Source organism: Osmia bicornis, chromosome 6 (genome assembly GCF_907164935.1).
Source record: "Osmia bicornis bicornis chromosome 6, iOsmBic2.1, whole genome shotgun sequence".
In the NCBI taxonomy this organism is placed as follows: Eukaryota; Metazoa; Arthropoda; class Insecta; order Hymenoptera; family Megachilidae; genus Osmia; species Osmia bicornis.
The window spans coordinates 961,316-978,469 of NC_060221.1; the positions used below are offsets into that span (position 1 = coordinate 961,316).

At 35.9% G+C, this 17,154-nt stretch overlaps 1 protein-coding gene across 1 annotated transcript in view; it reads right to left on the reverse strand.

The window, feature by feature from the left end:
- The window catches only part of LOC114873507 (5-hydroxytryptamine receptor 1), an 87,519-nt gene that overhangs the window by 51,373 nt on the left and 18,992 nt on the right, over positions 1-17,154 (reverse strand). Inside the window, exons 2-3 of the mRNA XM_029181912.2 lie at positions 6,268-6,661; positions 44-359 (exon numbers count right to left, since the gene is read on the reverse strand). Of these exons, the coding sequence (XP_029037745.1) occupies positions 44-172 (129 nt within the window). The 5' untranslated portion in view covers positions 173-359; positions 6,268-6,661. The remainder of the gene's footprint in view (positions 1-43; positions 360-6,267; positions 6,662-17,154) is intronic.

Consider the following 17,154-nt stretch of genomic DNA (forward strand, 5'->3'; position numbering starts at 1 on the left):
CTGTCGATGCATGTGAAATAAAGGAAAAGAAAAGCTGACTTACCTGGGTGGCCGTGTAGGGCGAGTTCTTGCCCGGAAATGTTCGCAGGAAGTCGTCGTCGTCTTGCGTGGCGATAGTGGTCAGGTTCAGAAGCAGGGTGCCTTCGGTGGTGATTGCGTTCTTCCCCTCCATACGAGCCTAGTCGGCAGTCCGGAGCATCCGAAGCGCCCCCCTTGTCGACGGCTACCTCATGCTCCCTTACTCCTCTCGACCATGGGATTCCAGCGAGATACGAGCCGTGCATGGGAATCTTCTCTTGATTCCTGGACCCACGATTCAGACCTCAAGCGCTCGTCGTTACCCCTCGACCGACCCGTCTCTGAAACAATCGTTTCGGTAATTGTTACAAGTGGGTAGGTCATTTGTATCCAATATCTGGGATCAACGATAAAGAAATAATATCGGCAGAAAAAAAATTACGAATTAACAATTAATTCTTTCCTAGAATTAATTTTCTAAATAGATACAACTGTTGAATAAAAGAAAAGGATAAAAGAGGGATGCAGAACATCTTCTCCTAACTTTCGATTTATCTTAATTACAAGATCTTAATAACTTCATTTATTGTTATCATCGAGTAGATTGCACTTGGTGAAACTATTTTCCGAATGAAGCTCCAAGTGAGAGGAAACGTGAAAGTAATAAATTGGGCGTTAGATCTAGTTCACCTTTCGCCGTTCAAATTATTCGAATTCCTGGGATTATCCGATACCACGCGTGGTATCCATAATTTAATCATAGAGATCACGCGAATGCCTGATAATAGAACGATATTTAACGTAAGAACAGTTATTAAAGAATCATTAAAGGGGTTAATATTTTAATCCCCATCATTTTGTAGTATTATTTATTTACTACCAGATATGTTGCACAAATATTATGAAAAGCGACAACGACAATCCCTTAGCTATCATATTTCAGCGCACCTTTATCCGTGTACTTATCATCCGCGTCGTACACCGAGCGTGCACGACCGTAGCCGTTTCTTCGCCGATAAACTTCACGTAATCGCTCTAGCTAAGCCCTTTTTAACCTGTTATCCATTATAGTGAATCATGTCGTGTCGTTCAGCGTCGTTGCGTTGCCTAATCGTACTCTTAAGTCGACTCGTAACTAGACAAGTTCCTTTATGGAATAGCTGCCGGTGCGGTACATTGGTCCCATTATCTTTAACCCTTTGGAAACCTATCAGTAAGATGTGCGAATTTTCAAAATCATTTATGATAACCAACGTAAATATTTCCACAATATTTTCCTCGTGAATTCAAGTAATTTACAAGCAACGTATATTTTTGTCACAGCTCCCGCACTTCATTCTAGCGTGAAAGGGTTCATTTAAACAGAACTTCCCGTCCGTGGATCTCGTAACAAGGTACCAGTTCCATTTTCACCAAATGGAGAGAACGAAACTGGCCAACATCGACGAAACTAGAAAGTGACGTCCAAGTAGTATCTCGTCGAGAAGGTTTTACCCCCATGGGCTCTGATTGCAATGGCTTGTTTGATGCTCAATGTTTCGAAAGTTTTCCAGCAAGGCTCTCTTGTTACGAGAGCGAATAACCGAAGCGGAAGTTTCCTTGGATCCTTCTTTTCTTCGACAATTATAGCTTAGGTAGTTTCCAAATATCGGGGCTGATAATTTATTGGTTATTCAATGGGGTGAGATCAGGTGGAAGAGTTCAAGGTTAAGCTCGATTTATTAATAACGTCACCAATAAATTTAACTTTCTTGATACGAGGATAAACTTGCTTCTTTGTTTGTAAGAAACAGATTCTGTTATTTTTATACAACACTCAATTCGATACCTTTTGTAACCATCATAGTAATTTTGATATGTAATTATTTTCGCTGTCACTTTTTATTTTTACAGTTTCAAAATTGATAAATTTTTAATACGTACTATTAAGGCTCCTAAATGTAATTTTCTTAATTAGTCATTCAATTCATCAAATATATGACTATCAAAATGTTAAGGGTCAAAATAGTCACGTCTGTTTTCCACTATCGGAAGTAATCGGGAAGCACTACGCTCGGGTACGCAGCCACAATGGCATTTTCTCCTGAGAATATTAATTTACATTAAAGGTAACGTTAAGGATATTCTGTTCGTCTGATCATGATCTTCAAAGGAACTCCAGTTCAAAGGTCCAATCCAGTTAATTGCTAGGGCATACCGATGTGGCACGCTTTCGCGCTCAAACACGTCCTAAAATCGCAACGCAAACGATTGCGAAAGAGAAATTAAGTGGAATGATAATTACATATGATATTTGTCTGGAACTTTAACGATACAACACTCGAGAATCACAGTGCTATCAATCAAAAATGGACAGAAGGGGAGGAACAGAATTGGGTTAACAAATATATTGACTGATTCTCGTTCAATATTGTAACTCATGATAAATCCTCGTTCACATTTCATGTATTAACATTCTAACGAGACTTAAAAACGATTTCAGTCCGATGAAACGATAACGTTACATTTCGAATTGAACAATGAATTAACCATGGAACGAGAGATTCTCTGGAGTAGTGGCGTTAATTGATCGCGCGATACAAGAGCCATCGAAAATCGGTTTCCTCTATACGTCCCTGTTCCAATGCAGATAACAGTTTCGAAAATCGAAACTACCCTTTTATTTCTATTTTTTTTTTCACAAGAAAACTAAGCGATTTCAAGCTCTTTGCCCTCTTCAGTTCACTTCAATTTATATAAAAATTCGACGGTACAACTCTTTCCTTTTTTCAAAACAGATTCAATTTGTGTAGAATTGTATAACAGGTACAAACAATTTGATGGAAGAAATTGAATCAACTGGGTTGCATTCAATTTAGCTAACAGTGTTCGGATTTGAGGGGTTTATAAAATTTTGTGTATCATTTAGAAAAATGTTTTAAAAAGTTCTAAATTTTTAGAAATTTGTTCTAGGTTTTAATTTGAGAGGTTTTCATTCTTATAACAAACCGTCAATCAGTATCGTCTTCAATGATCGACACCCGGTTGCATTCATTATTGTAAATTACGAAGCTCATTTAGAATTCACGAGCAAATATCAAACGAGCTTCTAGTTTCAGTTACTTTCAGCTAAACGGATACAAGAACGTCCCAAGCGAGCTTCAGCTGTTTTAGCTGCTCTACTCCAACATGTATGATTAAACTTTGAGCAAACTTTTGACGCGATACAAACTGCTGTACGCCGGAAGTAGTATCAACCCATCTTACAGGATGAAGTTCACAAAAAGATATAAATATAATGATACAAATTTCATTTGATCAAATTTTGTTCTAATTGATTATCTATGAAAAAATATAGAAGTCGAAATCATTTATGAAATGATCTGATAATTATTGTTACGTTGGTCGAACACGTGGATAGCCTTTTTTTTCCTCAAAGTAAGTTATAAACAGCAATCTGACGATCTGATCACATCCGGAATGGAGGTAGCTCGTGGTTGCCGCTTTCGCGGAACTTTCGCCGGATTTAGTTAGGTTCAGAGGCGGGAAAGGTTGAACGTTAGTTAGAACTGCTTAGCGTGTCGTTGTAACGTGAGTTCCTCTTATTTCAATGGCGGCACGTAATGCAACTTTCGCGTGCATTCCCATCGATCGGCCCGAATATCGCCGAAGTAATCTGCGGAGCGTAGGAAATAAGGGAACACGGAATAACGGGAGACCATTTCGAAGACATTTCTCTGGCTTTCTAGCTCCTCTAACTTCCCATGATAATATCCGATTAGATGCATAATTTTGCTGGTGAAACGAGCGGATCCGTTGTCGTGTAACCATCCAACGTTACAACGGATCTTAACTCAACAACAAGATTAATTATTTCACGTTTCTTCGTTTCGTTTTCTTTTCTACCCCCCCGGTCCTCCATACATTTTCATTAGAGCACAGCCCCGTAAAATATCGCTTTACAGCCAAGCACATGGGGAATGAGTAATGGACGTTCGTGCTTTATTCATTTTCGTGAGTCGTGTAACCGCAACGCTTGTCGCGGCTTAAACGTTTCAAATAAATACACGGTATTTTCTGATTTATCGAGAACCATGCTTGCATCGTGCGCTGAGTCAATAAGCTTTCTGCTGTTCGACTGCGGTGTAATATTTCCATTCCAGAATAGTTTCTATCGAATAGGGTTTCAAATATCGTAACAAAAGTTGGCTATTATCAGTTCAATAAAATGAATTATGAAAATTGATTGGCAACGATTAACGATGAAACGAAAAATTAATTCTTAATATAATCTTCTGAAAAGTTTCATATTTCTGTAACCTTATTTCAAGTAGGTCATTTTAAATCATTCGAATATCTCAATCTCTTTGCTGAAGCTTCTTTCAGAAGCTTTTTTCATTAAATAGATTCATAGTGGATAGATGAATAATTTTCGAAAATCCGTAGCCAATTTCTCGAGCGGCACATCGAGAGGACCAAGGCCATGAATAGATATCAACCCTGATGCACGACGAATCTAAAGCACCCTTCTCGCAATCTCTGAAAACACGTATGAGCGATGCTTCCAGCCGGTCGTTCTTCTTTCTTTTTCTTCTTTCCACAATTCAGACAGCACGTGAGCATACTGCCAGACTAAGGGTCATTTTTGAGAACAGTTACCACCATGACCCGGTGGCACGTAGCGTTCGAGTAGTAAGCGATCTTGTGTCTGGCGTCGGGGAGCACTTAACTGTTAATGTATCTGTGGCTGGTGGGCGTACTGTTTGGAGAATCGAGTCGAGAACGAGCCTCGACTATACCTCCTCTGTGATACCGCCTCTATATGGTAAACAAACTGGAGAAGCTTTTAAGAAAGTACTACCACCTCTTCCCGAACTACAAGATAAAGTGGATGGCGTGAAAATGGGAACGACCTCGAGTGGCTGGATCGTTTATGACTTGTTGATTATTAAATTACTAGATATTTATGATTCCTTAACACTTATACAGGAAAATTTGTTTCATTCGCTAAGTACTTTTATTTTGCTCTTTTTAATCGATTTTTATAATAGAAGTTCTACCATATTTTTATACCAAAGGAAAACAGCCAGCAATCAAGATGGCAAATTAGAACGAAATCACGACAAATTTTTCTCCAAATAAAAAAAATGACAAACCGCAGTGGTTTGTGCACGCATATGCACGATTCGTGGTCATGATCGAGGGTGTTCCGTGACTCGACCCCGTTAATTAGCGCTTTTACTGGCCTTAGGTTCAAGCTTCGTTGGAATTGCTAGCAGGTTTCCTCGCATAAACCCTCTACGACACCTCGAACCAACCCCCTCGTGAACGCGATCGTGACGATTCCATTCGTAGAATTATGCTTGAAGCATGTAGCGAAACGCTGCAGAATTATTGTTCTTTTCGCTGTACGCTGATGAAGCGTTTTTATTAAGAAGAGACAAATTATTCTAACGATTTTTTGTAGTTTAAGAGAAAGCTTTATTTTCTTCAACGATAAATTGATGCTCCAACAAGTTTTATTCCCTAATCGTTTTAAAGGATAAAACTCGTCCTATGAAAGAATTCAAGAGTCTTATGAAAGTTTTCCTACGAAAAAATTCAAGATGGAAGAATTTTCTTGCGAAAGAGTCGTACACATTTTCTACTTATGCAATTTTCTTTTCCTTTTTACTTCAGAACACCATTTCGAGCACGGAGTAAATTGGAGGAATTTCACGAAATTGCGTTTAAGCAGTTCTCGTAGCTGTTCACCGTTTCAGGTAAGCAGGAGCCCTATAATTTCGTTGGTAAGTCGGTCAGTTGCGATTCAACTGATACTCGCATGGACAGAGTATATCTTGTTCGCAAGATTACTTGCTCGTTGGGTTATCGAACGCGTGATTTAAGGCCACACGTGCGGGAACATTCTTAAAGGAATCGAAATCTTCTATCCAATCTAAGCTTTAACCCTTGCTTTGCTTTTAAATACAATAACGATGCAATTTCATTTAAAAAATATTTTCTTACCCTTTCAAGTTAAAAAATAGTTTACACAATCTAAGTTTGGTAACCTTTTCCTACAATATTTTGAAATAAAAATTTGTTCAAATAAAAGCACCAATGGTGGTTTTCTAGATTTCATCTAATTTCAGAGAGGAATTTTCTCGTCCCTTTTTCCGTATAAACAGAGAATTACAGGGAAGAAATTCTGCCAGGTTTCGAAACAACCCCCGTATTTCGTGCAGAGCACGTTCAAACGAAGCTTCGAGATAGAAATTTCCAACTTACCCATAATTCGTGACAGTAGATTGACATTCTCGGCATGTGTCCCGCGGCGTTATCGAACCACCACGACTACGAAGATCCCGCATCTAATCGATCCTACCCGCTTGATTCTGCTTCATGACGAGGGCCAATCCCATCTAACCTCCCCACGATTCTTCAAATTTACATATCCGCTGCTTTCACACCTTTCGATCCTCTTCGACAATGATTCTTTATCAAAGAAACACGAATTCAACATCGATGACGTATCACCATTTATCATCTATGTTCTTCTATTTCTTTCGATATCTTTTTTTCTTTCTTCTTCTTTATAAAATATTTTAATTTGCTTGATTCGAAGTTAATTTGATGTTGAAATTAATTTTAGTCTGGAGCCACGATGGTGTTTGGAGAATATCTGAAAGAATAAAAATATCGTTTCCAAATACATGTTCCAAGAGTAGCAGAAAAATAGAAGACGAATGAGATCTTTGCTTGGGTAGGCTGATATTTACGAGCGGAAGATGGAATATGTATAAGGGAGAAAGATTGAATGTTATAGTATTAAATTGAGGAGGTGAAATCAATCTTGTAACCTTCGTGAAATTTGTACCCTGGTGATAGAAGAATAAATGAACAAATTTTGGTAAGCTTGCAAGCGAATAAACGCTTTAAAAAAGCGGCAATTTTTCACGAAATCCTTTTAAATACGTTTATCATATTAGAATAGAGGCTATTTTACGAAAAATTTCGCTTGGAGATATGTGTATTCTACTGCCATAAATTTCCCCACGTGCGCTGTTTAAACGTGAAATTAATTACATAGCACCCACAAGCGACGAATTAATTAAAAATTCTTAATGCGGTTGTCGAACAGAATAACACGATAACGTACCTCTACCGACGAAAATTTTAACGTAAATTTAACTTGTAATTTTTCCTCTTTTTAATCAACCTCTCGTTTATATTTTTATGCTCGTACGAACGCAAAGTTGCCGGAATAAATACCGCGATTTTGGTTAAACTTTCATCGCATTAAATCCTTTTTCCATTTTCTTTTTTTTTTCAAAATTGAATATGTAATTTAGTTAATTTCAATACGAACAAAATTAGTAATGCTCCACGACAAGGTTCTGCAACTACTCGTACGATGTATTCAATGTTAAAGGTCGTTTGTTATCGATTTATTAAAATTAACGAGTCGTTTTTTTAATAGAAAATACAAATGTTTCTACAAAATGGAGATTTACTGTTAATGTCTGTCAAGCAACACGCAAGGTTCAATTGCTCAGTAGCGAAATGGTACTTTAATTTACCATCCAATGGATCTGTTGTTTATTACAGTTTTATTATTCCAACACAGTGTACAGCTAATGATATGCAAATAAATTATTCTTCTATGGAAATTTAAATGGGAATTTTAGCCTTGAATTTTATACCCGGCAGCTTAATGAATCAGCTATTTTGAGATACAGAAAGTCTGACACAATTTGATGACATAATTCAAATTAATTTGAAGCCTGCATAAAAAGATTGCATAAATATTTAATCGATATTTCTAATTTTTGATTATTTAATATCTAATTTCTCTGCTTCATTGTAAAAAAGAAAAAAAAAATGTAGAAAAACTTTTCAAACTCTATTTTCAAAAAAAAAAAAACCTGCTGGAACCCTCGGTATGTCTTTAGCCAGTCTAAATTGACCGTGAACAATAAATACAATTAACAGACACCAAACACTAATTCTTATAGCAGGGGTTCTAACGAAATCGCTGTTATCTTGTTTTCTTCGAGTTTCTTTGGGGAATGAAGATTATAGGGAACATATTCTGAAACTTTCGGTTAATTAATTTCAGAGGACAACTTTCTCACATAAGTTATAAGAGTTTCCAACAACTAAATATCAGTCTGGTATCCATTACCAGATTACTAGAAGAATCAAATTTAATATAACTGTTCTATTGATTAAATAAGAAAAAAATTTTATTTGATATTATATAATTATTATTTTTAATTAATTTTTAAAATAGAACAATATTTTTTCTTCTTTATGACCCTTAAGTACCTAATCTATTAACCCTTTGTTGGGTTACCCATTTTTAATGCCCAATTTTTCAATATTATAAATTTGCAATCTTGGTGAAACGGGTAGTTAATTTATTATTTTATATACGATACAACGGAGGACTAATTTTCTGTTCAAACAATAGCATAAATCACACCTGAAACCTTCTGACCCGATACCATCTGAATAATTCAAGAAAAATTTCACTGAAAAATTTCAATTCTCCCCTAGTCACGTAGCGAAGGTATAATGCACTCTGCACGGCTTTGCATGCCACTTTACTTTCGCCAGTGAAGTAGCTAGACGATTTCTGCGACATGTTCGCAACACATCGTCGCTAGAAAGGCCACGGCCCGACTATTTCCACGTCAGCTTCGGTCTACCTCATAAACCTGGATCATCCTAGCACCCTTTTCTACTCCCTTCCAGCGATTCATCTCTTCTTTCTTAAGGATTACCCAAGTAGAAACTGCTTTTACCAACGTCATCACGAAACGATACTTCATTGTCGCGTGACGTGATGTACCTCACCACTATTCTTTTGTCATCACCGATCCAGATGTTATTTTATGGGATTTTCATCTAACCAAGTTATCAAGAAGTAAATCGTGCAATTATTGTTGGATATGGGCTTCTGTATTGTTAAAAGCAAAGTATTGTTATCTCAAAAAATTTCAGGGAATGTTATCGCACCCAAGGGTAATACTTTCTTGAAACAAGTTTTTTAGGAACAGATAGAGGGGTCCAGGTTGAGATAAGGATATGGGATTTTTGTTACCTTTCAGTCAACTCCGCCAGACTGGCGAAATTTATGCAAATATGATGTGCCATGAATATGCAAAGCATATGCAAAATGAATGGATACTGTATGCAGAATAAAATACACTAATTATGCATTTCTGTATGGATTTCGAGATTTATAGGTTTACTTAATTGTACAAACTATTAGAAGAAATAATTATGCACATCAATTTATTTCTCCAATAAACTGATCTAATTGGAAATAATAGAAATATTCCAGATAGATAAAATCATTGGTCTATTTTTGTATTATTTATCATGCCTTTCGAAATCCATTTATTTATTAACTTTCTGAGCAAATAATATTAAATTACAATTATCATCGTGATGCCATTGAATTCACTCAAAGCCGCATGAAATCAATTTCCTGCTCTGCAATGTAATAATGTCCATACAGTTAGCAAAGTATTTTAATAAACGGATTCGATGTACTAATTATCCGGATGATCCACGTTTCATTTAACGGCGCATCAAATTGACAAGCAATAAACGCTAATGCGTTTCTATGAATTTCCAGCTGGAAATTCCTTTCGACGAAAAATGAAATAAATCGTGTAATAACGCCAGCGAAGCGTTCAAAGACTATGATGTACAAAGGACATCCCATCGTCTTGCAATATTTCCTCCAAACGATATAGAAGCTGCTTCTCTGTGACACTCGCAGAACATTCGTGACATCTTCCGACTCATAATTAAAATTTTCTCGCTTCTTTGTATCGTTCTTTGCACTTTCTGTTCCCAGCAGACGTGAAAGAAAGGCTTTAATATGGTGTGTTCAGCCTTGAAATTTTATTTTAATTTCTTCGAAGGAGAAGGACACTTGTTCCCTATGCTATGTAATTATGCATAATTAGAAGTACGCCGGGTTGCGTGTAACGAGGGTCACCTGGTATCCTTGTAGATTTATTAAAAGACGAATATGGTTATTTTTTCTGAACATCGCGAAGGATATGTACAAGTGTTACAAGTTCAAATAGAAAATTTCAAAATAAAAATTTATGGAAGTTAAAGTATCGAGGATATGGATAATTAAAATTATTTTACTTTCATTAATTATTCGATTATATTACATACTTTTTCTAAATGCCTTCATAAAAGGTAATGGATGCTTTCGAGGCACGAAAAAATATCGTGCAAAAGTTTCAACTCAACGATAAAGGTGTTGAAGTAGAAACTTCGTACGGGTCGTTACTACCCCGTAAATAAAGAGGGAAGTGTGACTAGGGTAACTAACTTTCAACACTTTCTTCGTGCTCTTCGTTCGTGTAATTTAAACGTTGCGATCACCCTCTTTGTTCCACCTTTTTCCATCTCAATACCACGATGTAGGGTCATTTACATAACGGGGAGAAATATTAGAAAGTCAATATAGAAACAAAATTGTGCAGTGCATTGTTGGTAGAAAGCAGATGACAGTTTTTAATGAAAATTGATCGAAATATAATTGTTGCAATTTATCGAGGAACTGTCGCATAAAACAGGGCGGTCCTCATCGAACGAGGAGATATTCGATGGAAAGGCTGGCCACGTGTTGATAAAAAGCTCGTTCCCATCTTTAGGGTGAATTCTTCCACCCTCGAAAGTTCGAACCTCGACTCGGTTCGAATAAAAAGCAGAAAACGTGGTTCACGCTGTACCGATGGATTTCGTGGTCGTAGAACGTACAATCAACCGGATGATTTATGAGTAGCCTGCAATTTTTTGCGAATTTCGTCCCGCCTCGCATAATTTCCCTCGCGAAACTGCGCCATCATCGTCACGCTTCCATCCAGGATCACGCTGCTTCTACGATAAACTTTGAAAACTGCTTTCTTCCAGATCCATTATGCTCTCTACTCGTTGAGTGACGTCTTTCATTTTCTGCTTTCCTTCACATTTTTCTTTTCCTTTTTTCCTTTCTCTTACCTTGTGAACAACGTTCAGTTTTACTTTCACGGTACTCCTATGAACTCTCCGTCAGAATTTTAATTTGGGACAAAAAGGGATTACAATGGACGTGATTCTTTTGTGCGAATAATGAATCTTAAGTGAAGTGAAACCAAATGGGTTACAAGCGACCCATCTAGTTACGCCGGTGTAAAAATTATAGTAGGTTGGCAACTTTCCATGTATGCTGGAATTTCATAGCAGAGAAAGAAGAATTCGTTAAAAAATTATATTAAATTTGATGTTGGAAATGATAAGCAAATTCTCATTTTACAAATGGATCATTACTTTTGTATCGTGTGAAAGAGAAATTAAATAGCATTGATTGAATATCTGCTGAAAGCACAATAATCTGAAAGGTATAGATTTATCGAGGTAACTATTTTCAATTATGCTGCAAATTATGCATCGAGATATTCGAGATCTATAGAGGGCAAGTTGCAATATTAATATCTCCAGTGAAATCAGAGCTTCACCAGGAGCGTTATTGCATCGTGCGTGGCCATGTAGGCCCCCAGAGTTTGGCACATCGTTCCATCCACCTATGCATGTACCTGCGCATTACAACCTACGATCCTATTACGTGCATCACGTGAATTGATCATAATGCTAGATGATGAGTACATGCGCCGTTCTATCATAATTGCGTTCTGGTATTCCTCTGTAATAACGAAACCAGGCTTTACTGCTTGAATGACGTTTAATACCTACTTGTCGAAATCGATCAAATAGAATACATTTCTCCCTCATATATTTCACCCCACTGTAATAATCAATTATTTTACAAAATTTTCAATATTATGATAGACTCTGTTATTTGAAAAAATGGGGAGAAAAGAAAATTGATAAAAATTTTATGATAAATTCCAATCAATGGTACTTAAAATTATGGGTTGTGGTTGTTTAAATTTTGTTCTGGATTCATTGCACAAATTGATCTGCAACAGCCTAATAATTGCAGTCTTATTCAACCCATAAATTGCAATTACATTTACTCTAGAATTGCTAGCTAAAGTTCCACCCCTAAGTGGATCACTATTATCGCCGTATTAACTGTGGCTGGTAATTACACTGGCAGACACTTTTGCTGACCCGACATTACGAGTTATCGGCTTTCTGCAGGAATCATTTGTCTATTGTAATATTAATTATTAATCAGAAGCCCTATAAAAAATGTAATAGCACCTAGTCCCCTACTGATTATTTCCACGATACTTAATTACTTTAATTATTCAAAATTTCAAATGCCTAATATGAGTATTTTTAATGAAAGAATTCTTAATAATAATTTCATAAAAATTCAAATATCTCCCACAAATGTATGACGTGGCAATCAATGTATTAGTAAATCATTGATACGATGACCGATCTAATTAAATCAAGAAGTAACGATATTTTGGTAAATTGTCCGAAAACAAAATGTTCACCCACGTTGCTATCTATTCTCAGCGAATTCTCTTCTACGACAATTTCGAAACAGACCACGTACGAACAAATTTCGATCAATTAACGTGCTCGTGTCCGGTTCCCTAGAATTTCACAAACAAACAATGGCTGGTTATCAGAGGGAACTCTGTAGCTATGCAGCTGTGTCCATCAATCACATATCAATCGAAACAGCCAATTCACACGTGCGGTGTTAAACCGTGTTTCATATAATGTGGCTAATTTACCGAGCAGCCAATTCCTCGTCGAACCAGATGCCGATTAATCCTCTAATACATACGCAATTTGTTGCGCTCCTAATAATACACGCGATATGATTACCATTCTCTTGAACAATCTCATTTGTATTGGGAAAGTCGGCTGGATAATTTCCATATCGATAGAGAGTTCGAGAAAGAGACGAAATATGAGCTGATTAATTGGCAATTTAATTTCGCTCCGAGTGATTGAAATGTTTTAATTATTCAATTGATTGGAAATCGATGAAAAATTGCGAAATATAATTAGTTTTTGTTATCTGAGGAATGAGTTTATAAAGATTTTAATAACGTTATTTTGTAAGCTAATTTTTGTTGAAGATTGGAAAGACTTCTCTTGAACCGATTGATCATGTTTCAATTATTAAATTTATTGGAAATCGATAAAAAATTATATAATATAAATTGTGCTTACATAACGAAAAAAATAATCTATTTAGCGTGTAATTAATATTTTTTATTGGAAACTTGTAATACTTTCTTCGATGCGATCGACTGATTATCAAATTTTCTGGGATTAGTAGATTTATCTAAAGGTATTATTATCCATTCCTTCAATCATCATTTTTTTACAATATCCATAATTAAAGGGAGATATCTGTCCCAAGTGTATGTCAAAAAGAGACAGTATTTATATTCATGAAAGAAACTGTTGAAACGAGATCGCTGAAAAATAGACCCATACTTGGGTTATTCTTTTGCTTCATGAATATCGATGAGAGTACAAGAAAAAAAAAATTTATCTCACGGAATCAGGTTTCTGTATCGTGTTCGAGGTTGAAAATTAAGGAGCTGTCTTTACAATTTTTCCCCGGTGATAAGCCGGAAAATAATACTTTGAAAAGATGTTGTCTCGTCTTATCGGAAGTTCTGTACGCTAATGAAGATTGATCGTAACGAACTCGAGCTGCGCTTGGCGAATAGAGAAGAAGGTAAATCGAATCGAGTACTTTCTCAGGTAGAAAAAGAGCAATTTCCCTTAACGACATTTAAATGAATTGTGACGGGATATAATTCGAAAAGACTATCGAGGAACGGTTCAAGCTTCTTCCCTTTATTTCTTAGTAATCAAGAGAGCAAACTTCTCTTTTCTAGCAAATTGGTATAAAATACAAATAAGTAGGAATGAATTTATCAAAATATCGAAATCGAAGATAATTTCAAAGTTAGATTCTAACCTCCCAAAAAATAAATCAAAAAGCATTCTAATCGTATTTTAATTTTCTTTTTAAAATCTATAAATTTTTGTTGGAATCTGTAAAAATTTCTTTAAATGTAAAAATTATAATTACATTCCTTCAAAATTTAGAAGAATAAAAAATTGCATTTTTATACCAAAGTTGAAATGGGTTAAAATCAACTGAGAATGCACGTGTATGTACATACACTTAAATCCATACTCTCGTATATGATTCGCACAACTCACGTCGAACAATGTCCGACGAGAACACGTTGAATCGTGTACACGTTCGCTAACATCGTTAGAAACACGTGGTATTATTAATTTGTAACGAAACAGGGACACGTTAACATGCTCGGTGCGTAGCTATGCGTTAATTAACAAAGCGTTACGTTGGTAGGTACTAATTCGCCAAAGAGCTGAATGGTTTTGTCCTATGTGATACTAAACAACAGTACATTGTGTACACCAAAAACGGATTGAGAAGATAGTAGTATTACAATAATTGAGGGACAAAATATCTCTCTGGTTAAATTTAGAAAAATTTGAAAAGAGAAAGGAAATAAAAAATTACTCTTTTTCTGCCTAAATTATTATTAAGTATGTAAATGACCATGTATAGATATCAGGGTATGGCACGTTAAGCTAAAGTATTTAAAGTAATTATATTATTAGTTCTGTGTATACCTTTTATTCCTAATTACCATTAGCAAAATTAATAAGGATAATGACGATTATGAACGGAAAGGGTTAAAACGAAAATCTTTAACAGCTCGTTCGAGCATGCCTGTAAGCAATTGTGTTGTATTAACTGTCGTTTGCCTTCAACATCGACGATCGAGCTTGTGTGTTCATCGGTGCTCTTTCAATATTTGCTGCGACGAGGGTCCTGGTTCTCGGATATCGTCTGGTAATTGCGTTTCCCAGGCTGAACTAGATGTCCTCCGATTTTTCTTCTCGCCCACCTCCTCTTCCTTTTCCTTTCTCTTTTATTTCGACGTCCTGTAATTATCGAACTAATTGCAATTTCTCTGGCGACCAATCACCGTGATCGACAATCGTCCTTTAAAAATCTCAGAAATTCCTCCTTGTTTTTGTATCCTTATTTAATCATCCATAATACTATTTTTTAATAAAATCTATAATACAAATTTTTATATCGATGTATCATCAAGCTTTGATTTCAAGATAAATTCTTTTTCTAAAGAAATTTGTCTTCATAATCGTTTTGTAAATGATTTCCCTAGAGGTATCTTTAAGATTCTTGATCCTTCGAAAGCACTTCTTCTTCGATACGATGCAGATGACGTGAAGTGATCATTCTCTTACTTAATTACAAGGTAAGAATAATTGTTTCTTGGTGGAAACTTGCCTGATAGCAGTGATAATTAACGGAACTTTCAAAAAATATCCAGAGAAAGAAGACTAAAAGTTTAAATGGCTGTTCTTAACGAACCACCATCGTCAGAAGTCGAGGTGTTATAAATGATCTGAGTGCACGGTGGCGAATCGAATTTCCCTTGTCACACGAGGATGAGAAACGAACAGCTTGTCAGCTAGCTAGTTTCAACGAAACAAGTTTCAACAACTTTCGACGAGACACCCTTGAATATAATGTTACAAAGCTGCCATGGCCAATGAAATTATCCAGTTTACCAACCCTTCTTGTTACCTACGAATCTAACATTTTTATTTATTATAAAAAATAATAAAATGAACACAAATTCTCCGAAATATCAATCGTGTACGAAATAAGCTTAAGCGAACAGAGTGTGATAGAAATTCCTAATTAGAATTTCAAAATAGGTTGGTACATCATCTCTCTGACCGGGGACAATAAATCATTGTCTCTGGACCAACAAAAGACCTTTCTTGACACTTACACATGCACCCACATGTGTATCATAATAATTCGCGCTAAAATGACACCAGCTTGATCCTGTATGTTATACCAATCCAGTGTAAACGACGTTTAACACGTGTCAGCGGTGAAAATCATTCCCTGAATCGGGGGGTGAAAGCAATATTTCCTGATTGAATACATTCTGTGTATAATCAAAGCACATTCTAACCACTCGATCAACCGTACACATGTGTACACCTGCAAATATGCCCTTTAACTATTCGTCGAAATACCTGCACTTGACAGCTTCTGCTTTTGTTATGATTAACCTTTTGAATTTTCATTTTTGAAGCTATTTAATATTCATGTACAAGAAGAATTTTGATTAAAGCTATTTCTAAGTGGAAGATTTTCATATATTGGAGAAATCTTATAAAATTTTTGATTCTTGTCATTTTAAACTCCTTTTGGTAATGCGATGATTTTCATTACACAGACAAGTTTAAAGCTACTGACTTTTTGATGTGAAAAAAAGGACCGTAAAAAGGTTGTAGGATTTTATATCAGAAATTTTGTTTCTGGGATATCCACGGCTGATCCTTGTAAAATGTTGCCAGTGATATTTCGCGAACCCTTCAAATCGGAGCAACGAGATCGAAAGCTATAAAAACGTGAATTACTACTGAAGGTATAACAATGGAGATCCATAAACAAGTGAAAAATAGTGTGCAGATGAAAAAGGTAAGAAGCAAGAAGTAAAAAATTCCAGAAACAGAAGAAGCAGATGCTTTGTTTCAGTCTTGGAAATATCATATATTTGACTTTTATACTCGTATTTTCAAGAACCATGGAAAAGATTATCCCTTTGTTTTCAAAGTAAGAAATATCTCAGATCAATATCTCGTTTTCTTATTTTTATTATTTTGAAAATAATATGTAGGATTTCTTACATATACCCAAGCTGACTATACCTAACAGAATCAATTCTTAATCCAATCATACAAAAGTATGTAGAAAAATTGGTTGAAGAATTATGAATGAAAACTGCATTAGGAACAAGGTATACCTCCCAAGGCAAAGTTCTAATGGTTTGTTGAAAATTCAGATATTATCGAGCGTCCGTCTACTTTCCTTGGTTCATACATAAAATATCAGCGGCGGCGACGTCACTGCCGCAATACATCAAAGTCTATCGGTTTAAAGGGATTAACTTTGCTTCACTCTTATTTCGATAAATAAATTAAACGTCATGAGTCAACGAATCCGGCGGATTTACGTGCTAAAATTGTTAAGGGAGCGGTCTTCCATGAACGATCTTCAATGTTTCTTTCAACCTTTCTTATGTCGCTTCCTTTCTTCCTTTCACCAAACACAATTTATGTTTGGAAATGGTT